We start from the raw sequence: 25,999 nt of genomic DNA, 5'->3' as shown, positions 1-25,999 counted from the left end.
CTTTATTAAGTATTAATTTATTTGAAAAATTGTTAGAAATCAGTTGAAGTATTACTAATCAATTATTATACTATATATTAATTTGCTGTCAATATAAAAGAAATTCAATTGATATCAAGGTAATATTATTTTCGGCAATTATTTCTAAAATTTTAAAACAAATTTAAATAATGCTTTAATTTTGTTTCTAAGTAAACTATACTATAAGATTATCAAGATGACAAGCTTATTGGGTTCCCGGAATGTTCTATTTTGGAGATGGGACATTATTTTCCTATAGTATTTAATCTTGCAGCGAGTGGATCCCTTCTCTCTTAAATATCTTATGCACCTTCGATCAATGTATTTTAAGTTTTACAGTGAATTTCTAAAATATCTTCTGTCGACCAAACATTCAAAAAAAGAAAAAACAAACAAGCATGGAAGACAAAATAGATGGATGACCCAATGAGCAAGCTACATCAGTTTGCCATGGTGGGGTACATTTTCACTTTGCTAACGGATCTAGCAGCTAGTTTCTATTGGTTTAATTTGATTCTTTTTTTGCAGTGAAGTAACGCTCAACTAAAATTCAGAGTTTTGATATTTATCCAGTTCACCATGAGATACAGTTAGTTAGCGCCACCAAGGCAGGGAAGAATGGTGAGGCTTATGGTCTGGCGCTAAACGCCGTGAGAGGGGCGTTTAGCGCCACAATACCAGAGACAATTTCCTTGCTTTCCTTCTTTATGAATTCTGCCCGATCTTCACCCAAATGCTACCTGAAATCAACAAAAAGCCACAATAATTAGCATCCACTAGGGTATAATTCACCTAAATCCTCTAGAAAATCAACAAATCACCATACAAATCATTTAGAAAAGACACTTATGATGCTTATGCATCACTTAGCTTTGGGAATGAATCCTCTCATTTTTTCTCCACTTGAGAGAATAAAGTGTGATATCTCTCACCATTAATTTTATAAATAGAACTAAGAAAAAACATGAAAAAGAAAATATTCAAGGATTAAAAATTACATTTTACTCCCTCAATTAAAAAAAATTGAGAAAATTCATTCCTTATTTATTTCCAACAATAAGAGGCCAGACGATCATTATTTTTAAAAATTTAAGAAATACAAAGATCTCGGGCAACACTTTTTTTTTGGACTCCTAGCCGAAGTACGAGGAATTTAACACTTTTGGGTTTTGTAATAAACAATCTAATCTAACTCTCGAAGTGTGTATCTTTTTTGGTTGTCCACGGTATTCCCCAACCTGACAGGTCAAAAATTAATTCGTTACGGATCTGCCACTGGCCAATGAATTGCTGCATGCACAAAGCAGGATTCAAATCCATAACACTTGTTTAAGCAAACAAATGAACTGACCACTCAACTAACTCAAATTGATTCTCGAAGTGTGTATTACATGTTTTGTTATCAAGAAATATGAACCGAATGCTTTTCAAGCTTGGTTTTATTAGTCAAGATGAAGTTCAAGATATTTATGCAGAAATAATTGAGTCTTTGTATTCATTAACACTAATTAATTCCATACCCTCAAGAATTTATGAATGTCTACCTGATAGGAACCATCTGCTTTTCTGCACCTACCCCTCCAATGATAAACTATTAAAAAAAACTTATTATTATTATTATTATTTTTCATATAAAAACTTTAAGAAAAAAATTATAATGATAAAAAATATAATTACAAAAAATTGAGTGGATCTCAGTATCCACTACTTGTAAACAAATGCAACCTATATATGTTTGGGTGCACAGTGCAATTTTGGGCTCAGTACATCAGAGATACAACACAAGATACAAAACCTGTAGTCATTCATATATTACACAAATTCATCGTGGACTAATACAGTAAGAAGAGGTAGTTTTATTCACCCCATGCCATATATATATATATCAAATAGAGTTCAGAAAAGGGAGAACAAAATTAAAAGGCCCTGTGATATATAGAAAGCAAACCTAAAAATCTCGTTATGCCCAAGTCTTAAAATTATTAGCTTCTTTGGATAGTAAGCATTCACTACCTACGTATTTCAGCTGAAAAATCGCACCATGAAAGTGACCCCAAAAATTCGAAATAATCATCTAGGCTTTGAGCGAGACCTAGAAAAACACACACAGTTAATAGGCAACATGTAGTTTATGATGATGCCAGATTACAATTATTAGCATGCAGCATAAAAATTAGATAATAATTATTAAGGTAAAGTATTATTTTGGTCCCCAACGTTTGAGTCAAATCCTAATTTAGTCTTCAACGTTTCAAACATCCTATTTCAGTCCGAAAAACTTTCAAACGTCCTATTTCAGTCCCAAAAAAATTTTAGGCGGGTTCAATGTTGTCCCACCATTAAATTTGACACAAACAATTCATATATTGAAGAGCCAATAACATTCAATTTCAATATGTAAGTAAAATCGATATACCAATGATCACTAATATAAAAGTTTTTCCTTTAATTTTGAAACGTTGATTATTGAGTGTTAGGATTTGGAGTTTTGTACCAAAAGAAAATTGAGAAGTGTAACAAAAATGTTTTAATTATGTTTTTCTAACACATGGAAGAATATATGACTTAACTAGTAACGTTATTAACGTCCACATCACTCACTCCGTTAACTATTAGTGTCAAATTTAACGGTAGGACGACTTAAACCTGTTTGAAACTTTTTTGAAACAAAAATAGGACGTTTGAAACTTTAAGGACCAAATTAGGATTAGACCCAAATATTGGAGACCAAAATAGTACTTTATCTTAATTATTATATATTCCTTCTTAACATTCCAAAAATATTCTCTACTTCCTAAGAGTTAAAACCTACTCCATGGCCTAATCCCTTTTTAGTTTATCCGGGAATATTTGCATATATAGGAAGAAGCAAAGATACATTTTCCTTTTTGGATTAAAGAGACATGAAAAACTATACTCATAATTACAAAACTATTCTACACAATAAGACTCGGGAAATTATTTAGACAATTCTATAATTAAAATTTGGATTTAACAGGGTTTAAACCACTGATTCGATTTAATGTGCTAAAAATTTAAACTTTTCAAATCGAAAATTCACTGATAATATTTGAACTTGAAAAATTATATGGAATGCGAAAATATAATTATTTTTTGGGAAAAAAGTTTATGTGGCACAAGTAATTGTACATATTTAGATCAGCTCCGTACCACAAACGGAAAAAGTAAAACGAAAAAAAGGACCAAAAAATTATTGAATAAAACCATAACACATGCCTTTAAAATTTGGCCCCTAAAATAGGGCGTGAAAGGAGAAAAACACCCCTCACCCACTTAAATGTTACCTGTGGCCGCTCACTCTTTCTTTCTTCATTTTTCTTATTCCCTTCCCTGGGAAACCAGAGTTACAAGAGTGAGAGAGAAAGAAGAGGAAATCCCAAAGCATTATCACTCCTTCAATTTCTGGTCATTTCAAAACTCCAATAAAAAATCTGTTTTGATCAAAGTGTTCTTCTCACTTCTCTCTATGCAAACATATGTTTTATCAGTAAGAACTCAAGAAAATTCCCCCTCTTCTTATTTTCACAGTATTTTCGTGTTAGGATTCTCCCAAAATTAAGATTTGTTATTTTGGTTCTTGCAACTTTGATTTGAATTTTAGGAGCCCTTTGCCTTAGGTTTTTGCAGTACAAAGGTGAAAAGAGTTTTCTCTCCCTATTCCCCTCCATTTTTTTCAAAACCCTATCTTAGGGTTTAGTAAATAGGTTTTATTTTGATTATTAGAGAGTGGATTAAGCTAGATAGTAACCCTACGAGGACAAGGAGAGCATTATTTAAGGTACGGGTTGGTTATTGGATAAATAATGTTAGGTTGAACTCTAAGTTAGGCTTTTTTTTCTCTTTAGTTTTACACCAAGGGTTTCAAATGCAATTTATCAAGAAACTGAGGAAAACAAATTGCTTTTGTTTTTGTGCTGACCATCTCCAGGTCATGTTAGCCACATGTCTTGCCATGTTCCACGTGTGTTTAGCTATGACCAACAAGTTCCTGTGCTGAAAAATCATATTTTGGTTCGGACACAAACAAATTCATGAACATAGTTTGTATCAATTTAACCATGCCTCAGTGTTGAACATCCAGACACAATTAAATTGGTATGTTTATGCTTCCTATATGTATAATGGTGAAATATGTACACATAAATGCATCCAAATGTTCATATTTTGAAGTTCTTCATAGTAACATTATAAGAGAATATACACCCAAAAGAGAAAAATGCTCAGTCTTTTTCTTTATTCTAAACTTTGAAAATATAATCATGGGAAGACAATGTTAGTAATGCCAAGCTGGAAATTCAACTGCAACACAGGTTTAGTTCGTCAGGGCACAACAGATTAGCATCATCAACTAACCAAGCACCACCACAAGAGTGTTACTAGGTTCCTCCCAACAAGTCATCACATAGTACCCTGGCAAAGGCCAAAGCTATTGATGACACTACCCTCTTACTAGGGCCAAATGTAAAATTATTTATCAACACCCTAACTATATTAGTATGCACTGCAGTCATTCAAGGCTTAAGATTAGATATACCACATATTGATCTTCAAACTAGAAGTTATCTTGAAAATATGAAAGATAGAGAGAAGATTAGAGTAGCTATCTTTATCATTTTCCAAAAATCAAAATGGTATCATCAACAAATTGCATGAGAAGTTGAGAACCACAATCCTTTCAAGTCCCACTATGACACCTTTAACAAGCCCCCTCCTCTCTCCGCTCTAGAAATAAATCAACTAAGAACATCCACCACTAAATTGATTAAAAAGGGGGAGAGGATCATCTTACCTCAAACCCCTCTCACCACAAAACCATATCTTTGGTTCACCATTAATTATAATGAGAAAGTACTTGTAAAAGGTAACCTAAAATCCAATTTTCCATTTAAAGCTAAACCCTTTTAACACTTCATCCAATAAACCCCAGTTGACCTTATCGTAGGCTCTCTCAAAGTCTAATTTGAAAACTAGACTTTCTTTCACTTGTTTTCTCATATCAGACACCACAATCAAAGTTACATCGAGGATTTGCCTAACAGCTACAAAAGCACTTTGATTTCCGAGATGGTGCCTCCTAAAACATCACTCAAGCTGATCAAAAGGACCTTTGTCTTTATCTTATACAGACTAGACACAAGGCTCAACGGTCGAAAATCTTGAACTCTAACAGGCCTATCTTTCATAGTAATCAATGTGACTAAAATAAGATTAATCTTAACAAACAATCTTTCCTTCCTATGAAATTCATCAAACACCTTCAAAAGATCATCTTTAATGATATCCCAACACCCTTGAATAAAGGTTGCAGTAAAACCGTCTAGAACAGGAGTTTTGTATTTGTCCATACTCCAAATAGCATGCCTAATTTCCTCTTCCTCAAAAGGTCATTGCACAAAAGTTTCCTTTACAAGATGGATGGGGGACAAATCTAAACCTTCAGAAAAAGGTCTAGAAAGATTATCTACTGAATATGGGTCCTCCAAAGAATCAGAAACAGAATTGCTATCTCTCACTATCCATGCCCAAAATCTAATTCCTATATTAGCTTCTCTTCTTTCCCCTGTTGCTATCTTGTAACAGAAGTGAATGCCTTTCACTACTTTGCCTCATAATATCCAAGATGTTGTCTAAAGCCATGATCAATATCTCACGTACTTTTGCATTGTTCTATTGCAATCTTTATTTGAAGAATACACAGTTTCTTGCCATTAAATTGAGTCAAAAGCAAGTTAAGTTTCTTTGAAAATATTCACCTCTTGTTGTTTCACTAGTGTCTTTGGCAAGAAAGGAATGAGATAATTTTCAAGGGGACTTCTGATTTTGTGTTGTTCTCTTTAGATGGTCTTTTGAGACGTGTTAGACGTACAAAGAAATTAGCAAGTCTTTCACATAACTCAATCTCATAAGTCATAACACCTAATTTTCTCATTCTTTTTTCTTGTGAGGATATTATATCTCTCCATGTACTCTTACCTTTCTCCTCAATAAATCCCTCTAACCAACTAAAAATTAAACAACACATGATAAACTATTAATAAAGACTAACATTTTTTTAGTTTTCTTAGAAGTTCCCACCTCTGGTTTGTTCGAATTTCAGTTGAAGATAAGAGACAACAACAGTGAAAAAATGGAAATAAGAACAAGGAAAAGCCAAGTATTCATGACAAAGAAACCAAGCACCCAAACATTGAAAGGAAAATTCAAAAGGACGAATTACCTTGGAATTCATTTGTACAACATGAGACTCACATTCTTGATCTTGCAGAAGGCAATATCCTGCAACAGAGAAGCAGCACCAAATTCGGCATTCTGCAGAGTTCGGGCAATGAATTTGGGCCATCATCATTCAGTACGCATTGTATTAGAGAAAGAGAGAAATATTAGGGTTTCAAAAAGCAGGAGGATAAAATTGGGAATGAGTTAAAGGGAACTGGGGAAGAACATTTTCCTGACAAAAAAATTGGCAGCAGAGGGTTAGTTACATGGAATCAGCAGACTTTCATAGAATTTGGATTCATGATATTTCAAAGGGGAAACAACGGTAAGGTATGTATATAATTCAGAATAAGAAACATTCAACAGAGTGTTAGGGATGTTTGGCAGTTTGGGGGCGGAAGAGTTACAACAAACTATTGCTGATGAGAAGAGAGGCAAAGCGAGAGAGAAAGCTGAGCCTGTTGGCACTGGGAGCGCTTGAGAGCGGTGCCAGCGCTGGAGCAGAGGGTGCGCACCGCCTCGGATTCATGAGGGCATGAGAGAAAAACAAGGCAGTTGGCCAAGGCGTGGTTAAGGTGACGGCAAGCTGAGTCGCGGCTAGGACCTGCCGGGATTCGACGGTGGCATTCCAATAGCGCCCGCTGCAGCCGCTCGCATGAGCCTTCGCTTGTCATGTTTATGCTTCTTGTTACTTGTTAGAGATCACAATTCACAACCAAGCTATAAGATTAGCACTGATTTGATCATCAGGTTCCCCAACATCATAAATCATAATGAATTCTGTTTCTGTATATATATATATAATTGTCAAATTTTTTTGAGTAATTTTGTAATTAAATATTTTTATAAGAGGGATGAATATATAATTTCTATAAATATTAAAAAGTAAAGTTATATTTTTATCATTGTTCATAAACTCAATTCACCTCAGCCCCATTCCTCTCTGAAATTGAAAGAAAAAATCAACTCAACTCTACCCACTCATTGACCCAGCCTCGCCGCCGACAGCCACGCCAACCATCGCAGCCACCTCAATCCCACAGTCCCGTTGCATGTACAAGCATCGCGTGTGGAAGCTTTGCGCCGTCGCAGGAGCTTGAAGTCGTCTCCTCTGTTCGAGAGCGCTCTGTCTATGTTTACCGTGCCTCCGTCACCGTCACCGTAACTGTCACTGTCAAGAACTTCTTCGTGCTTCGCTCGCCGCCTGACATCTCTGTTCGTTCTGTCTTCATCCATTGGCTGAAACCTTCCCTCGCCGTACATATCATGCCGTACAATACCTCATTTGTTGACTAGAGTCTTCTTTTGTAGGCCATACAGCTTGATCCAGAATTTGCCAAGAACATTGGGCAGATTGTTATACTTGGTGGTGCATGCTTTCGCAATAAATAGCAATGTGAATCCAGCCGCCAAAGCCAATGTGGGTTGTGATGAAATAAATAAATAACTACATCTGTGTATGGGTCATTTCTCTCTTTGTCTCACTCCTTTAGTTGGGTTTGATTCCAGATATTTGGTGATCTAGATGCTGCAGATGTTATGTTCACAAGTGGAGCGGATATACTAACAGTGGAGATAAATGTTACCCACCAAGTTGTATTGACTGGTACACGCTCTGTCAAAGTTTTTTTCACTTAATTTTTTCTTAAAATTTTTAACAATTAATTCATCGGTTCTATCTTTATGGAAAATTTTCTTGTTGGGTCAAGGGTTTACCACTAGACCAGAAGCTATGGTTGTTAGTAGGATACAACTTTATTTTCTTATACTTTCTCAAATCATATGTAGCATGAGGAGGTGCTAAACCTATTTTAACATTTATATTTTAGATAAAAGTAAGTACAGAAAATCAACTTTTAATTAGTTAAAATTAGGCAAGTTTTTTATTATAAAATTACTTTCTTAACTTTCACTTTTTGAAAAGTATAGAGTTTAGGATTTAGAATTAGAATTTATAATAAAAGGGTAATTTTAGAAAAATTGTCTAATATTGGCTAAAAAATAGTTGATTTCTAAGTTGAATTCTTTAGATTTTAGTTGGTGAGTTTTCTATAACAGAGGTTTCAGTTCAACTGAACTCAGAGGTCTACCCAACTGAACTAATATTCAAGACTTTCTTTGATGAATGAAAAGTTGCTGATGTGTTACTAAATATTTCAATTATTTACTATCTACCCCACAAGAACTAGAAGCCGTCTTTATTCTAATGAAGCATCGCATTGGTATGTTACAATGAATCTGTCTTTGACATTTATTTCTCATATCTTGTTCTGTAGTATGCTTAATTTTATAAGTATTAAGGTTAGACAGATATTCTGTGTTGTATTTTGTTAGAACTGAACCCTAAAGAGTTGGGAGAGGATTTGAAGAAACTTGGAATTTGAATGGTTACATGGTTCTGTATCAATATTCTCACAGAACAACAATGGGGCAAACTATAAGATACAAGCGTACATAAAGTACAAAAATAAATTTGATACTTCTCTTTCACCCTCCCATTCTTTTGTGAATTCTACTTGAGCCTTCTGTTGCCCCATTCCCACTCTCTTTTTTCATCAATGCATACAAGGTTAGAGATGTATTCCATTGGCAGGAAAAGATACTAGTACTTAGATTGGAGGAGTCAGAGTTCACAAAACTGCTAAAACTTAGATAACACTATTTTAATTTCATAAAACTGCATGGCTTTTAGCTGCTATTAATTGTGGCACACATCATTTATCTTCTTTCTCATCCGTTCTGGCCTAATCTCATGCTCTAAACTTGATGACTAGGTTCTGATCGAGAAAAGTTGGCAAGTTCAAATGGAAAATTCGCTCAGTACTTGACCAAAATTCTCGATCTGTATTTCTCGTATCCTCGTGAGGCCTACAACACCGACGATCTGTCTTCAAAGTGCATTCAAGAATTGGGAGAGACCTAATAATCTGAAATACTAATTGCAATTATTTTCTGTGCAGGGGTTTACCTTCATGACTCCACAGCATTTTCTGCAGCTGTTGATCCTACTCTTGTAACCTGCATGGAGGGTAGTGTTAGAGTTCAAACCAGTGGTATTACACGGGGTCTTACAATACTGTACAACAAACATAAAAGGTACTGTTATGCTGGCTTGAAATTTATCTTCATTTATTTGCAGTTTGATAAAAAAGAAGTCTTGGAGCAATGGTTGAGTTATCTTTGTATGACCTTAAGGTCACGAGATTAAGTCGTATAATTAGTCATGGATGCATTTATTAGGTTAGAATGTATACATTACATCCTTTAGGAATTGTGCTTGTGCACGTGGTTTTTTTTTTTTTTTAATTTTTGCAGTTTAATCCAGTATATATGAATTCATTACTTGATATAGAGTAAACTTTTTCCAAAAATGCAGAGAGTAAGATTTGGTAAGAGTTTGAACTGTATTAGACATAAGAATGCCATACTCTTCTCGTTACTAGCTAATGTTATGGAGACCTAATAATCATCTTGCATGTTAGAGGATGAGATCTTGAAAACTGCAATTATAGTATCTCTTTTCTGAATCTTGGGCACAGATATTATAGTACACATTTTCAACTAGACAGCCTATTATATTCAGGCAGTGAGGATATTATATGGAGTACAGACTATGACATTATTTTGACTTTTTCATTCCTCTGATTTATTGTATTTAATGTAGTTTTACTTATGCTCTTACTGACAAAAGAAATGCTATTAAAGATAAAGAAAGGTAAGGGGAACCTGGGACATGGATACGTCTTAAATTGATACTCTGTTGTCTCTTATTTGAATGGTGTAGAACATAGATTTATTGAGGACTCCATCGAATTGTTTATGCTAGGAAAGAACAAAGGAGGGAACTGAAGTCTAATTTATATAGGCTTGGATGAAATAAATGCACATAATTATTGGATATTCTAAATAACAGTTTATTATTGGTTAGCGATGTATTATGGGATTATGTAGTTACTTGTAGTGACCGAACTAAATGCTATACATGTTGAATCTGGATATGATTTAATGCTAATTATTATGGATGTTTAGTTTTAGTTTGAATTAATTTAACCCAATAAGAGTTAATATCTTAACTAAAGTAGGACAATTTTGTAATTAAATATTTTTATAAGAGGAATGAATATATAATTTCTGTAAACATTAAAAAAGTAAAGTTATATTTTTTTTATCATTTTGCATAAACTCGATGCACCTCAGCCCCATTCCTGTGTGAAATTGAAAGAAAAATGCAAATCAAGCTCTACCCACCCATTGACCTAGCCCCGCCACCCGCAGCCCGCAGCCACGCCAACCACCGCAGCCACCTCAACCCCGCAGCCCCGTCGCATGTACAGGAATCGCGTGTGGAAGCTTGGGGCCGTCACAGGAGCTTGAAGTCGTCTCCTCTGTTCGAGAGCGCTCTCTCTATGTTCACCGTGCCTCCGTCACCGTCACCGTAACTGTCACTGTCAAGAACTTCTTCGTGCTTCCCTCGCCGCCTGACATCTCTGTTCGTTTTGTCTTCATCCATTAGCTGGAACCTTCCCTCGCCGCTTACATCTCCGTTCGTTCTGTTCGCGCTTCAGGTAGGTTTTCTCTTTTTCTTCATTGTGTTGTATTCATTTATTTGTGTATTCTAGCCTGAGTTTTACGCTGTTGATTCTTGTGATTACTGATTCTGAAATTTTAAAGTTGTTCATGATTTTTGGTTCTGAATATGTTATCTTCTGTGATTAGGAAATAGGAATAATTTGTTTTGGTTAATTACTTAATTTTGCTTATAATTTTTGTTAGCTGGATTTTGAATTTTGTTTGCTGTGACTTGGAATCATTTTGTAGTATTTATTTATGTTTTCTAGCCTGAGTTTTGTGTTGTTCATTCTTTGCTTTATGTCCTCTAATTTTGTTCTGAATTGAGTTAATTGGAATTGAAGTAGGTAATTGGAAGAAGAGTAGCTTTAATTTTGATCAGAAACACCTTGGATGTTGTTGTGTTATTTTTCCGAACCTTTCATCTTGTTATAGTTGCTGATGTTGTGTTGTTGTTGGTGTTTTGTTTTGTTTTTTTTAATTTATCTTCTTGCAATTAATTAGTGATAGAAAGAGTAAGCGTGGTGTACCAAATATTTAAAGATGGGATTATGGAGAGCATTTGTCAGGGAGTGGCTGAATAGAAAAAATAAAAGTAGGTAAGTAACGGTTGCTTTGTTGAATTAGGACCCTGCCCAAGTAGATAGAATTTGACTTCGAAACAGTGAAATTAATATAATCCACTTATAGTAATTATATGCCAAGGACTTGGGATGATCTCCTCTGTTTGCTTGTGTTCTTCTGGGAATCATTATATATTTTTATTAGTATTTTAAATTCAAAGGAAAGGATATAATCATGTAGATAAGTGAAGGTGTCATTTGTTTACTCAAATAATTACTCTAATCTGATGCAGAGATGGGTAAGATTGAAAAAAAAAACTTGCATGGATGTGGATTATGCAGTTTATTTGCATATGGCTATGTATACTAAAAGTATAAATATGTAATGATTTTGTTTTATATATATATATTTGGATCTGGATATGGACGAGCCTGATTGGAAATATGAGATTATAAAAATGTGTTATGTATGTTATTTAAAGGTATAGAGACTCAAACCCAAAGTTGACCCTTTTTCTTTTTGAATGAGAATTTAACTTTTCGTTTAGAAAAAAATTAGTGTGACTTTTCCACAGAATAGGTAATATTCAAGATGGTATTTCTTTATTTGTCATGCTAGATTATGTTTAATTTGTTTATAACTATTAGTAGTTTTTGGTTCCATGTCTCTGTTCATTTAGTTTTTTATCATTGATCACTTGAGTAGTTAAAGTGGATGTGCTTTTCTCTTTATATCAGATTTACAATTTTTTTTTTAATGGTTTCTATTGTATTAATAAGCTACTAGACCAACTTGATTAAATTTGGTTAATAAAATAACGAGTATGTTTTGCCACAAGGATTTTTCTCTATTTTGTCAATTCATATATTATTTATATCAGATGATATTATGTCTCCTATATGGGAAAATATATAGCTTGCCCTTCAAAATATATAGCTTTATAAGACTAATGACTAGGCTCATTAGTTATGGAAATTTGCTTATCTATTTAGAACGAGGATCTCAACAAATACAGGACTTGAATTGATAATTTCAATGTTTCCCCGGGTGCATTCAGTTATCAATTGAAGGTATATGATTGTGTAGGTAGAATGGTGGATTGTCCAATGTCATTCTAAATACAATTTTAGTGTGGAACAGTAGAGAATCAGGGTGGATGTCTAGATCCTTTCCTCCATTCAAAAGTTTCATCAAATTTGGGTCTTGCCATCTTTATACACCCAAACAGAACTTTTGAAAAATGAATGTAACGGTGGCATTTTGTCCTTATTGAATATAAGTTAGTTTGGTAAATGAGAAAGTGATTTCTACCAGATTGAAGAAATCATACTGCCCATTTATTTTTATTTTATCCTCATTGATTATTTACATTTATATATTTTTCTTATGTAATTTATCACTATATCTCAATTTAACCACAGTAGACATATACTAAAATTAGCCACTAATATAAACTACACATTAAAATAATTATTACTTCTGCAATTAGGTTTTTGTTAGATATTTTTCTTTGCTTTATGCCTTTTAATTTTGTTCTGACCTGAGTTAATTGGAATTAAAATAGGTAATTAGAACAAGAGTAGCTTTAATTTCGATCAAAAACACCTTGGATGTTGTTGTCTTATTTTTCTTAACCTTTCATCTTGTTATGGTTGCTGATGTTGTGTTGTTGTTGGTGTTGTATTTTATTTTTTTAATTTATCTTCTTGCAATATCCCTGTTTGCTGGTGGTCTTCTGTTACACAGAATGCCCCTTTCACTTTCACCTTCATATGGAAGAGGATGCTTACTACTTTAGCTTTGGTGTATAATCTCCTAAAAGTATTTGCTTAATCTGAATTATTTCTATTTTATTTAATTGTGCTGCTTACTTTCTAAACTAATTTTCACTTTGCTTGTTTCCTTCGAAAGAAGTGAGATAGAAGTCATGAAGTAGAGAAGGCCTTAACAAATTGTATGATATTAATTATGTATATCTATTGAATGATTATGAAGCAAATAAAAAAGGGTAGTAGCCATCCAGAAATAAAAAGAAGCTGAATGCTTTTTCTTGTGCATGCCCTCATGATTCCTGAACATTAGATTAAATTGCATCCAACTCAGTTTTGTCTTCCTTTATACACCTCGTTTGGATCAATTTCTGATATTTATTATCTATATTGTTTCTATAAACATAACGTGCGTGACATTGTTCTCGTCAGGTGCAAGTATTACTACCACATATTTTCATTGCTACATACATTTCATTCAATTTATCTTTGGTGAGAATGTCATTTCTACTTTGTGTAGACCATGACAAATGAAAAGGACGAAAGAATCAGGGACCACCGACCCCTAACTCAAAGTTGTTGCGGGGTGAGAATTCGTGCAAGACTAGATAGAAAAATTCAGAAATGGAAGGTTGTTTCGTTCTACGAAGAGCACTCTCATGGATTAGTTGATCCGCTGGACGTTAGCATGATGCCTGAGTATCGCACATTCAGTGTCTCAGATAAAGCTTAGGCGAAGAATTTGCACAACATAGGCATCAGGACCTGTCACATCTTGGGATACTTGGCTGCTCAAAAAGGTGGATATGCAAACTTGTCATTCAACAAAAAAGATATGTACAACCTCATTACTCAACATAGGAAGGAAAAGGTGAAGGGTGGTGATGCAAATGCTGCAATAAGCTACCTGAGAGGTAAAGCTGGGAACGATTCTTATTTCTTTGGAAAGTACACATTAAGTAATGAGAATCGATTAGAAAATTTGTTCTGGGCTGATGAGACTAGCTGTATTGATTATGAGTGCTTTGGGGATGTCTTGACATTTGATTCGACTTACAATAGGAACGTCTACAATAAACCACTTGTGATATTTTCTGGTAGCAATCATCATGGGCAGACCGTCATATTTGGATGTTGTCTTCTTGTTAATGAGGATATTTGTTCATACAAGTGGCTCTTGGAAACTTTTTTGGAAACAATGGGGAGTAAACACCCTACGGCAGTTGTCACCGACGGAGATCTTTCAATGAGAGAAGCCATTAAAAAGGTTTTTCCTTGTGCAACACATCAACTATGTGCATGGCACTTACATAGGAATGCATGCGAGAAAGTTAAGAACAGTGGATTTCTGAATGACTTCAAGAAATTGATTTATGCTAATGTGAGTGTTGAAGAGTTTCAAGTCATGTGGGGAGACATGGTGGCGAGGTATAACTTATCAAGCAACTCTTGGGTCGACCAAACTTATGAGTTGAGGAATTTATGGGCTCTTGCATATTTGAGGGGCCAATTTTTTGTGCAAATCAGGACAACATCCCAGTGTGAAGGGATTAACTCTCTAATAAAAACATATGTGAGAAAGAAAGATACCCTTCTTGAATTCATCAATAACATGGAGATCGTTGTTAGCCATTACAGGAACAATGAAAGAGTTGCAGAGAAAATTTAGCTATTAATAATACGACGAATATTAATAATTCAAAAACTAATAATAAAGTTAACATAGATAAAATAATGAGCAAATTCATTCGATCCCAAGAATGTCAAAAAACAGTTGTACAACCCACCCGACACAAATTCTCCCCTAGCAACAATTCTGATAACCACACAAACGACGTTACTCTCAAGGAGCTCTTCAAACCAAATGTCTCCCCACGAAGATCATCTGAATTAGATTGGAATTCAAATACGGGAATATATATTGGTAAAAAGGGTACCTCATCATTTGTGATGCCGCGGCGTTCATGTGGCCCAAAAATTTCACAGGTATGTGTATAAAAACATGAATTTGTATTCTGATGACTCTGTTTAGTATTACTATTTTTAATTTTATTGTTTAATTACACATGATGATGGCTTCGTGTTTGCAGTGGATGCCCATTAGTTTTAGACCACCGGAGGACATGATTCTAACGACGGATGAACTTGCTTGTGCCGCTTATATTTTTTGCCCGGATTTAAAGTTTCAAGTTAATCGGTAAATCCTTATAACACTATTCGATTTGATGCAAGTCTAATTTATACTTTCGTAACAACAATTTCCTGAACTAAATATTTGCATGTGTATTCGTAAAGGGATGAAGTACTGGTGTCAACTCGTACCGCATATGCAAATAGAGAAAGTTTAGCCACGTTAATTCCAGGAGAACAAGTCATCCAAGATGTAAATATCTATTTTTTATTATTTAACATTAAAAAAGTACAAAATGTTAATGTTATGTATCGTAAAATTAAAAGTATACAAATGTATTTGTTTGTAGGTTATAGATTCCCTTACTTGCATTCTCACACAAGAGTATAAAATCTTAACAAATTGCCATCTGTATGATCTTTGCCAACAACCTTTTCGGTAAGTTTCAGTACAAAAATACCCCAAAAAAATATGTATTTGATATTTTGTTTGGATTAAGTTTCAAGCAGCATATGAATAATTTGATGTATTATTTTTTATGACAATATAATCAACAACTAGCACTTACATGGTCCAGACCACCCAATCAACTAAGGGAACAATATGCAGATAACTACATGTACAAGATTGAGTATTTGTCAAGGGTAAGTCCTTTAATTTTTAGTAAATAATATATGATTTATTTAATCCAAATTGTATGTTTATCTTAATATCATAGATTTACAATCCTCCTTATTTTGTAAATAAGTAGATTTTTGTCCCCATCAACGACCTCAATGAGCATTGGTTCCTGATGATCGAAGACATGAAAAAAGAAAAGATCTTTGTGCTTGATTCTTGTAAAATACCAGACAGAAACTATGGTAGGCTATTATCAGTTGAAACCATGGTAAGTGGTCCAGTTTGATTTTGTTAAAAGTAAAATTAGTTCTTCAACTTTTATTCTCTATTAATTTTGAATGTTTTGTATATAACGAAAAAAACACGACATCGTTTGAAATTACGATTTGAATTTGTATTTTAAGATCATTGCTACATTCGGTTTGTAAGTGATTTAGTAGTTTGTTTAATTTGAAATTAAGGTTCATTTGTTAACACTAATATCGAATTAATAATTTTTAAATTTTTTATAATCTATCCATTTTAGACAAGTAATAAAAATTAACCCGTTACATTGCTTGCACTACACAGTATCCAACTATATTTTATGTCACACAGGCTATATTCATCGAATGAATGTTAGAACACAAATCTTTCTACAATTCTAGTGAAATCACTGTACCTCGGATTTCTAAATTTCGTATCGTGGAACCGTCTGACCTGCCACAACAAAGGAAAGGCTCGTAAGTAATATTAGTTTAAATTTTTTTTACCGTCATGTCTATTGAGTTTGTTATGTACGAATCATGTGTTCGGTTAAACTGATGAAGTAGTACAATCACACATTTAACTAAACAGTAATGACTGCGGTATCTGGGTTGCTCAATGGATGAAAGAGTGCGGGTGGACTGATGATTTTGGCATCACGGTAACTAACTTTATTCATTTTCTAAATTATTTATTATTATTATTAGGAAAAAATGTAATATGTATCTAAGTGTATATATATATATATATATATAATTCTAATTGCTTCGTACTTTTTAAAATTATTAGGTCTATGACAGTGATAGGATGAGGCTAGCAATCGACTTGGTTAGCAAAGAATTCAATATGAAGAACTCAAAAGTTATGGATAAGACACATGCATATATGAAAGATATACTACAAAAACAGTCACGACTGCAAAAGGATATATAGTTTTTTTTTTCTATCGCATTTTATATTTGTCGAGACACATCATATTTTGTTATGCATTTTTTAGCTTAAGTGATTCTTTTATTATAGGATATTTTGTTGCTCTAATCGAACCTATTGTTGAGTCATTTGATGTTTATTTCTGTGCTTAATAAAAGAGCTAATATCATTTAACTTTAATTTTTAGCTTTCAAGATAAATCCAAAGATATAACTTTTATGCATTACATAATTTAAAAGATACTTATTATATAGCTATCTAATAATATTCTGAACTTAAAGTAACTGTTGTTTCTGGATAGTAATCAAATGACGATCATGCTAATAAGAAGATTCACATTCGATTATGAAAATCAATCTTATTCTGAAGATATGATATCATTTTTTCTAAAAATGTAAAACCAAGCAATAAAGTATAATTTAATTAATGTGTATATTGAAATAAATGTTAATTGTATATAGTAGCAGCCACACATGGAATTGCAATGGCTGCATTTTGTCTCAATGTACTATATTACATTGCGACTTAAATATATAATTTTTTAGTTAAAAAACTTGCATTTATGTGCTATTTTTTATTAACTTAGTTCGAAATAATAAATTTTGATATTGTTTTATAGGATTACTGACATCAAATTTTGATAATTTGGCCAAAAATTATAAATGCTTTGTGTCTTAATTTTTCCAGCTAACCTTCAACAACTCATAAAAGTTAACATCATAGGTGGTTGTAGATTATAGTGATAGACAAGGGTAAAAGTTGCGATGATAATACGTGATGATAATTCATAACGATTGAGTGAAGAGAATGTAGCAGGAGAAGAAAAAAAAAATAAGAAAGAAGGCCAATATAATTTAATAGTCAATAATAGGTATGTGTATAGAGATTAGTATATAGTAAGAGAAAGAATATTGTTTAACATGGTGAAGGAATATTAATCTTATTTAATTTAAATTTATAAATTTTATACAATATAAATTAAAAAACTTTTATACATTTTTTTGAACGTTTTTTATTTTTAATGTTTAAATTATTATATCCAATTTATAAGATTAAAATTAAAATTAGAAAAATTAATCTTTTAAAAAGCTACTAAATATATTAAACCGCTAATATAATATTTAAGCAGGTCAGTACACTAGACTTGAGTAGTGTTCCATTCAATTTAAAATCATTGTACATTATAAAAAATATTTTATTTTACCGCTATTATTTAACATGACTTTTTATAAAATACTGCAATATTGATAAGAGAAGTCCTTTTTTCCTTTTCATTTTTCGAAATTCAGTTTACATAATTTTCTATTTTTAGTCTACAGGAATTTTATAAATCCCTTTAAAAAATTTTTAATCTTGGGAAAATAGCCGTTCCTTTCAATTTTTTCCAAAATTTGGCGCAAAATGAAAACCTAAACCCGCCCAAACCAAAACATTCTTCTCAATCCTTCCCTAAATCCATTGTTTATGCTTCTCACCAGAATCTCTGTTTTGCTGAGCTTTTGTTCCCTAAATCCATCGTCTATCCTTCTCTAAACCCATCTTCTCGTCAGAAACTCTGTTCGTTGGCTGCTGCTGCTCTTGCTTGTTGTTCGCCTGTTGCCACACTTCCGACCTTCTTCCTTTGTCTTTATTTATCCTTGACCACTGAGCCACGACCCACCACACCCCTCGTTAACTTCCACTGCTTCCTCTGCGTCAACCCTCCTTGCACAGCCACTGCCAGCGTCATTCTGGCAACTTCTATCGCGCTACCGCATTCATCCCCTCTGCTCATTGCAACTGCTAGCTGCTCCAATTCTGAGTTCAACTAGCATCTCCCTCTCCCTATAACTCATTTTGTCAATTCACACCAGGTTTCATTTTCTTTTTTCTGATCTTGTAGTTGATGAAGTTTCTATGTTTCTATGTTAAATTTTGATTTTGTTGTTCGGATTTAGTTTGCATTTAATTGAATCTGAATTTTTAGGTTTAGCTTAGTTTGAATTAGGATTTTCAAATTAGAATTAACTTTAGTTAGTGAACTTTGAACATGTTGTTTTAGTTCTTGAGTTTGGTATTGTTGATGATTTGGATGATAATTCTTGATTGATTTTGGACTGTTGTACTCAAAATTGAAGAATTTGTACATTTGATATGTATACTCCCTAATTCACAATATGTGCCCTGATCTGATTAAATACACAATATGTGCCCTGATATGATTATGTGCGAGTGTAACTGCTTTCCCAGAGCCTGTGAGGCTAAATTTGCAGAGGCTTTTAAGATACTGGCATAGGTAGCTGCATCTGCAGTCTTTTCATCTCTTTGCATCTCAATGAATAGCTTTATACCTTCTTCAAGGTGTCCCTTATGAACATTATCCAAGATCAAGGCTGTCCAAGGAACTGAACTTTGAAGAGCCAAATTTGCAAAAATCCTATTTGCTTCCCCGAATTTGTCACATTTAGCATACATGTCAACCAAAGAATTAACTTGGGCAAACTTTATTTGAATATTCCCTAATTCTCTCTTAGTTACTCATATTGGGTTTTTTTACTTTTTCTTATTAGCTTGTGTTCTTTTTTTTTTAATATTAATGCCTTTAATATTGTATAAGTTAAGGACTTAATGAGTTACTTTGGCCTCATAGCTTGTGGATTGATTTTTTCAGGATTTGTCTTATCCTTTCCATTAATAGGCATGCTTTGTAAAGTGTTAGTGAACTTTGAATATGTTTTTTTAGTTCTTGAGTTTGGTATTATTGATGATTTGTAAATAATTCTTGATTGATTTTGGTTTGATGTGCTTAAAATTAAAGAATTCGTGCATTTGATTTGCTTGGATTGTGATAATTATTGTTTAATAAATTCATGCACGCCAAGTGTTCAGTGATATGACTCTATAACACTTTAGATTCTAAATTGCATGTTTGCTTGTGTATTATTGTTGTTTTGGATTCTAAATTGATATGCCTCTATAACATTTTCACAGTGGCTCTGTTCTCCAATTGCTCTTCAAGTTAGTGATTTTGGTTGTCTCTTCCTTCAATTATGGTCGCTATTCACTTCTCCATTTGTATCACTGCTATTGTTTGCTTTCACTTGATGTTCATTACTTCGTTGATCGCTGTTCGCTGTTGCTGTTCACGGCTTTGGATTTATCAATCAAGGAAAATAATCGTTGTTTTCTTTGGTATATGCTATGTTAATTAGATTGTTATAGTTCTTTAACCATGTTTTGATGTGTATTTTTACCATTCAACTAATAAAATAGTGTGGTTTGGAATATTGAACTAGAGCAGTGTTATGTTCTTCATGAATCAGAGAAGGGTCTTTCATCCTAATAATCAGGCTACGTATATAGCTTTTGGCTAATGGTAAAGGGTTTGATCTAATGATATGCATTTTTTTCTCGCAGGGATCGATAATTTGCATGTCTTATTTAGCTATGATTCCAAACTTGATATCTTTCAAGCAAGGTAATCGGTGAAGAATTTTGTTCTTATTTTTTTATTTTTAATTTTAATGCCTTTAATAGTGTATGTAGCAAAATTCAGGCCACTCATTTGTTATTGCTACTGCCATGGGAGTTGTGTTCGTTGGTGATACTCTGTATATTGGAAGGTACCATTTGTTCAATTTTGACATGAAAAAACAAGTATACTAATGCATATGAATCAGGAAATTGCTTTGTCATTTTTTTTTGTATGAATAATTCTTAGGTCTTATTGATGGAAAAATAAAAAGTGGAAAAATAGGTTTGGAAGAGATTTATCTCATAGCAAGTTGTAGCTCAAATCAAATTAGTTGAAATCGAGTAGACTCCTACACCGAACTAAAAAAGAATCAATAAATTGTGCATGAAAACATACATGGTTCAATGCTGGTATTTTTCTAATTAATTTGCATACTTAGCCTTTTGAAACTATATTGTGAATTTCTTAAAAATGTTCTTGTGAATTTTCATACTCATGCCGTACTTGGCCTTCATGGTTCAAACTAGTGGTTTATTGTTTTAATTTTTTAATTTGTGGAGTCTACATGTAAATCCATATAAATTGAAGTATAATGTCATTTTATTCTTTATTTGACAAGTTTATGATGAAAAAGGAAAAGAACTTTGGATGGAGCATTCTTTCAATTGGATTCTTTTTTGGTTTTATCCATGGCAAAATCTGGAATGAATTGTAGATGTTCCTTCACAGCATAGCATGATCTTGGGTATGTATTCCAACTCTATTGCTAATTACAACTTGTTTTTTGATAAATAAGTTTCTAATATGTTTTGGCCAGTGTATGTAATGACCTTTAAATCTTAAATTAGCTTTTGATAATTACAACTCTTAAATTAATGACTTTCTATTCTAATATTTTTGAGCAGGAACTCTTATATGGTGGAAGATTTTGGAAATCCAGAAAAGCAGGGGCGAGCCATATATGGAGGAAGCACGATGGGGAAGAACCAATATCTTCAAGAACGTGCCGCCGCAGGAAGAAACAGAGATTGGAGAAGTGGCTCTCGGATAAGTGGATCGGCATGGAATTTACTGCACGTCAGGCACCTGGTAGTAGGAAAAGTCAACTTATTTCTTCTTGTTCTTCCTCCATATGCATGCTGTTTCTATTATGAGTAATGAATTCTAAAGTGGAGTTAACACTAATGGGCTTCAGTTTACAAACGATAGAGTTATTTTCTTTTTGCTTATTGCTTCAAGTATTATTCTTTTTTGTTGGGTTTTGTTTTGCTGTTTAGGTTTCACACAAATACCAACAAGTTACGGTTTAAAATGTTGTTGTAAGTGATTCTCTAATTCACGGGTAAAAACATGTAAGAAAGGTTTGAAGATGAACCGGCGCTGGAGCGAGCCAAGTAAGCCCTTCAGTTGCTCAGAGAAGCACAAGCATCTCCTTGGAGGGAAACCCTAGTTTCCTCCACCGCGATCGCCGCCGCTGGGCTTCTGATTGTCACCGTCAGTCATGCCAGAGATATTTGTCTATTCGTCCTACTCCATGCCCACACCTCAATCTCGAGTCTCGAGCTTCATCGCAGTAGTTTTGGAGTCGTTGCGGCCTATAACCACTCATCTTGCTCAGTCGGTCTTTTCCCGCTGTCCCTCGTCGTGGTCATCTTCTGCCGTGCTTGTCACGAGAAGGTAACAGTTGCTCTGCCCACTAAATCATTAGTAGTCCCACAGAAGAATGGATCGTGCAGAAAATTACTACCCTGGTTCCCGAGTTTGAAGAACAAGGTCTGTTCATTCTGACTTCAAATCTTTCCTTTCTTCCTATACAAGTTGTTCTGTATTCAAATGCAGTGCTATAAATTTGATATGTCTAGATGATCCTGAAACACTTCTTGGGCCTTTGGCTAACAAATTCAAGCCTACAGTAATCAGTTCTTGGATGGAGAAAAGGAAGGCATTACTAACAGAAAATGCAGACAAAATGAAACGATTGCTTGATAATTTGCAGAGGAAACTTGATGAGGTTTGCTTAAAGGGCACAAACACAATGTTTGTGGTCTTTTTATACATACAGTTTTACTATCTTAATTGTTCTTTCCGTGTTTCCCTGGTGGCAGTCCTTCTTAAACATGCAGCTCTATGAAATAGCCTTGGAACTGTTTGAACATGATCAATCAACTTCTGTAAGTTCTGTTATGTTTCTTAGAATTTTAATTTTTCGGTTTTCACTGTTGAAATGTGCAAATTGACATGTAAATGATGGCATGTTGTCTTACATAGGCATTTACTAAGGTATTTTTACATGTAAATTGAAATGTGCAAATTGACATGTTAGGAATATTCTTTTTTTTCCTCAGTGCATAGCCTTTGAAAAAACTCGACACGAAACTCGAAAGAACACTTTTACATTCATATCGTAAGGTATTCATGCTTTCACCCGCATAAAGCTTTATCAGAATTTATTTGAAGCTACTAGATTCACAAATATACTGTCAATAACACTGGTAATGTATTAAATATCAGATTGGTAGATCAACTGAAAATTACCGAAAATATTAATAAACAAGTTCTTTTCATTTAGAAGGAAAATTCTAATTTAAGTCCTGAGGAACAAATTTCCAATCAGGGGAAAATATTTATCAGAGTTGGCCTACCATTAACTTTTGTTATTGAGTACCAGTAATTAACATCCCAAGTTTCTGCTGAGACTGACCCTGTGTTCCCTTCTGCCAAAAGTTGTGTCATTACTTTATATCCAGGTAACTTTGGTTGTGTCATTTGTATCTCCTATCCAGATCCCCCTGGATTCAATGAAGTTGGGATATCTTGTTTCCAGGATGGGGTTAGTGTCAATGTCTTCATGACTTATTTGACACTGATAATGTCTTTATGACATTGTTTGATTTATTGACATGCTCATTTTTATTAATTACATGTTTATATGATGGTAAAAGCTGATGCTAGGGAAGCAGTGATCACACTTGTAAGAAAGATCATCCTTTTTTATACTCTTGCGGTGCCAATGACGGTTGGAATAAGCAGTATTTCTTTTGCTTTTGCGACAGATTAACAAAGAACGAGAGGGTGGACAGATTGACAGATTCCTATTGAAAAACATTGTAGATATATTTGTTGAGGTTGGTCTCGGGAAGTTGGATCATTACGAGCAGGATTTTGAGATACAAATGCTAGATGATACAACCAATTACTACAAAAGCAAGGGCACAATATGGATTAAGGTTGACTCCTTTCAAGAATATCTGTCGAAGGCAAGTGCATCAAGAATTTGCCTCTAGATTTTGTGTTCTATTGGTTGACCAGCTCTAATTAGTGTGTGTGTGTGTGTAGGCTCTGGAATGCTTGAGAAAGGAGAAGAATAGAGTATCTCATTATTTGCACTCTAGCACTTGGCAAAAATTGTATAAGGTCATCTTTTGACTTATTCTTGATTACATGGATTTACCTGATGTTAACTGTTATATCTTTTGGTTCATCAACTGCATCTACAATCACATACTGCATGATAATGATGTAAAACTAGGGTACTGTGCCAGTTAAACCTTATTTTGATGATTAAATTAAATATTAATGTTATTTTAATTAGATTCTGTTGTTTGTGAATTAACATGTTATCATATATACTTGAATAAATTTGGGATATACCTTTGGATGATAACTTTGTAACTGACAAATAACAGCTAAGTTTTAATACTCATGGAGCAAAGTTCCCATGTTGCTAGTTTTCTGTTTTAAGATGTTGAGTGTCATTGCGAATCGGTCTCCAGTTACAAAAATGTGGGGGATGTGAGTATTCCCCAAAATAAAATTCAACCCAACCTAACTATATATTAGTATTGTACCCAATTTTAATTAGTTCGGATATCGGAATTAAAATCATGAAACTCAATTATCCAATTATCTAATATATTTTATTAAAAAAATATTTATATAACTTTTACTAATCCTAATCTCACTTTAGTTTTCATTTATTTTTTTATTTTTTTCCTTTTATTTTTCAATTTGTCTCATAAATTTAAGGGTAAAGTATATTTTTTGTCCTTAAAGTTTGACAAAAGTTTCAAAAATACTCCTAAGTTTTATTTTGTTTTAATTTTGTCCAAAAAATTTTCGATTTGCATCAAATATACCTTTGACGGCTAATTTTTTAAAAAATTTAAGACTAATTTAACAATAATTTCATAAAATCAACCTTTCAACACAAACAAATCAAGCATAATTTTCATGTATTATTGTTAAATTGGTCTTATATTTTTTGAAAATTTAGCCGTCGAGGGTATATTTGATGCAAATCGAAAACTTTTGGGACAAAATTGAAGCAAAATAAAACTTAGGAGTATTTTTGAAACTTTTGACAAACTTCAAGGACAAAAAATATACTTTACCCTATATTTAATTTTAATCGGGTATTGGACCCAATCCAACCCATATTTCATCAGTTTGGCTTAGTTTGGTTTCAATTACAAAAGCACATTAACCCAATCCAACTCGAACCTATGAAATTTAATCGATTTGTTTCTCAAATTCACCCAAACCCAACCTGGCCTGATTACACCCATAGGAGCCAAGCAATGACGTGCAAACATTTTTCTTAATGAACGTATTTATATCCCCCTACGGCTCTACATATATATATGGGTTATCTGGATTGGTGTTTTCGGTTGAACCACAACTTGACATGTGTCAATCGTTGAACCTACATCTTCATGTAAAACCAATTGAAGCCATTTTTGAGTGACTTGCCACCTCAAACCTCACAAGAAACAAGAAAATTCAATTTACCAAAAGACTTAACATTGTCTCTTCCAATCAAAACTCTACTATGTCTATGTGCTTCATATTATGAAAAATACAACATCAGTGTTATGCTTGTGCCTTCTAAGACGAAAAGAGCCTAGAAAACAAATAACCATGGCAACCCTGCACTGTATCTAGCAGAGGTGCAACTTGGCATGCATCGTCAACGTTGCGATTCTTCCATTTCTCTAGTATACCTTCGGCATTAGGAGCAAGTTGATGCTGCAAAACTGCAGCACCAAGAGGACCTATCAAATTCAACCTTGTAGCAGCAGAAATAACATCCCTCGTTGTGATGTACATATAAGCTCTTTGAGAATCAGTACTATCTAATCCTAATGTGCCACATATAAGTCCAAATATAGGAGCATGGTGAAAAGATACAGTACCTGACCCCAAATAATATTAGTAAATACATCTACTTATCTACTTAATATATTATAATTGAATTTTTCCCCAACTTATAATGGTGAGGTGTCACTTTTTCATTAATCCATTTTCCCTCCAAAATGATTACACTATTCGCTCTTCTAAATTTATTTTAGAAAAATATTTTTAATTAATATAATTATATTATAATTAGTATTTAATGAATGATATATAATTTTACTAATTTAAGAAACTGTCTTTATTATAATTAATCAATAATTAATT

General features: G+C 33.4%; 3 protein-coding genes across 15 annotated transcripts; 2 read left to right on the top strand and 1 right to left on the bottom strand.

Annotated features, from left to right (window-relative positions):
• On the bottom strand, positions 338-7,027 carry LOC107630252. 8 transcript variants are annotated; one of them, XM_021118626.1, is made up of 5 exons: positions 6,260-7,027; positions 3,327-3,372; positions 2,035-2,113; positions 1,566-1,612; positions 338-761 (listed from the first exon to the last, which is right to left on the bottom strand). In XM_021118626.1, exon 1 carries the CDS (start codon positions 6,930-6,932, stop codon positions 6,672-6,674), a length of 261 nt encoding a protein of 86 aa, XP_020974285.1. In that variant the 5' UTR covers positions 6,933-7,027; the 3' UTR covers positions 338-761; positions 1,566-1,612; positions 2,035-2,113; positions 3,327-3,372; positions 6,260-6,671. The 8 variants fall into 8 exon arrangements, with proteins under 8 accessions (XP_020974285.1, XP_020974284.1, XP_020974281.1 ...); XM_021118625.1 differs by lacking the exon at positions 1,566-1,612; XM_021118622.1 differs by lacking the exon at positions 3,327-3,372.
• Positions 13,996-14,829, top strand: LOC107632925 (protein FAR1-RELATED SEQUENCE 5-like). Its single transcript, XM_016336567.1, has one exon. It carries the CDS (start codon positions 13,996-13,998, stop codon positions 14,827-14,829), a length of 834 nt encoding a protein of 277 aa, XP_016192053.1.
• Positions 18,474-24,130, top strand: LOC107630254 (cullin-like protein 3). 6 transcript variants are annotated; one of them, XM_016333353.2, is made up of 8 exons: positions 18,480-18,941; positions 20,485-20,690; positions 21,162-21,287; positions 21,448-22,315; positions 22,405-22,553; positions 22,648-22,713; positions 23,596-23,799; positions 23,879-24,130. In XM_016333353.2, exons 5-8 carry the CDS (start codon positions 22,470-22,472, stop codon positions 23,966-23,968), a joined length of 444 nt encoding a protein of 147 aa, XP_016188839.1. In that variant the 5' UTR covers positions 18,480-18,941; positions 20,485-20,690; positions 21,162-21,287; positions 21,448-22,315; positions 22,405-22,469; the 3' UTR covers positions 23,969-24,130. The 6 variants fall into 6 exon arrangements, 1 of the variants encoding a protein (XP_016188839.1); XR_001618209.2 differs by lacking the exon at positions 23,879-24,130 and adding an exon at positions 23,485-23,513 and having other exon boundaries at positions 18,474-18,941; positions 22,405-22,713; positions 23,596-23,798; XR_002359122.1 differs by lacking the exon at positions 23,879-24,130 and having other exon boundaries at positions 18,476-18,941; positions 20,485-20,545; positions 20,624-20,690; positions 22,405-22,713; positions 23,596-23,645.

This window comes from Arachis ipaensis, chromosome B03 (assembly GCF_000816755.2).
Source record: "Arachis ipaensis cultivar K30076 chromosome B03, Araip1.1, whole genome shotgun sequence".
Taxonomy (NCBI): Eukaryota; Viridiplantae; Streptophyta; class Magnoliopsida; order Fabales; family Fabaceae; genus Arachis; species Arachis ipaensis.
This window is presented reverse-complemented; position numbering and strand designations above follow the sequence as displayed.

What these genes read in the sequence shown, in the direction of transcription:
- LOC107630252 (XM_021118626.1), bottom strand. Translation starts at nt 6,932, where the DNA reads ATGACAAGCGAAGGCTCATGCGAGCGGCTGCAGCGGGCGCTATTGGAA.
- LOC107632925 (XM_016336567.1), top strand. Translation starts at nt 13,996, where the DNA reads ATGTACAACCTCATTACTCAACATAGGAAGGAAAAGGTGAAGGGTGGT.
- LOC107630254 (XM_016333353.2), top strand. Translation starts at nt 22,470, where the DNA reads ATGGAGAAAAGGAAGGCATTACTAACAGAAAATGCAGACAAAATGAAA. An exon ending in TGCAGAGGAAACTTGATGAG is followed by an intron (nt 22,554 to 22,647) that starts GTTTGCTTAAAG and finishes CCCTGGTGGCAG; the next exon opens with TCCTTCTTAAACATGCAGCT. An exon ending in AACATGATCAATCAACTTCT is followed by an intron (nt 22,714 to 23,595) that starts GTAAGTTCTGTT and finishes CTTTTGCGACAG; the next exon opens with ATTAACAAAGAACGAGAGGG.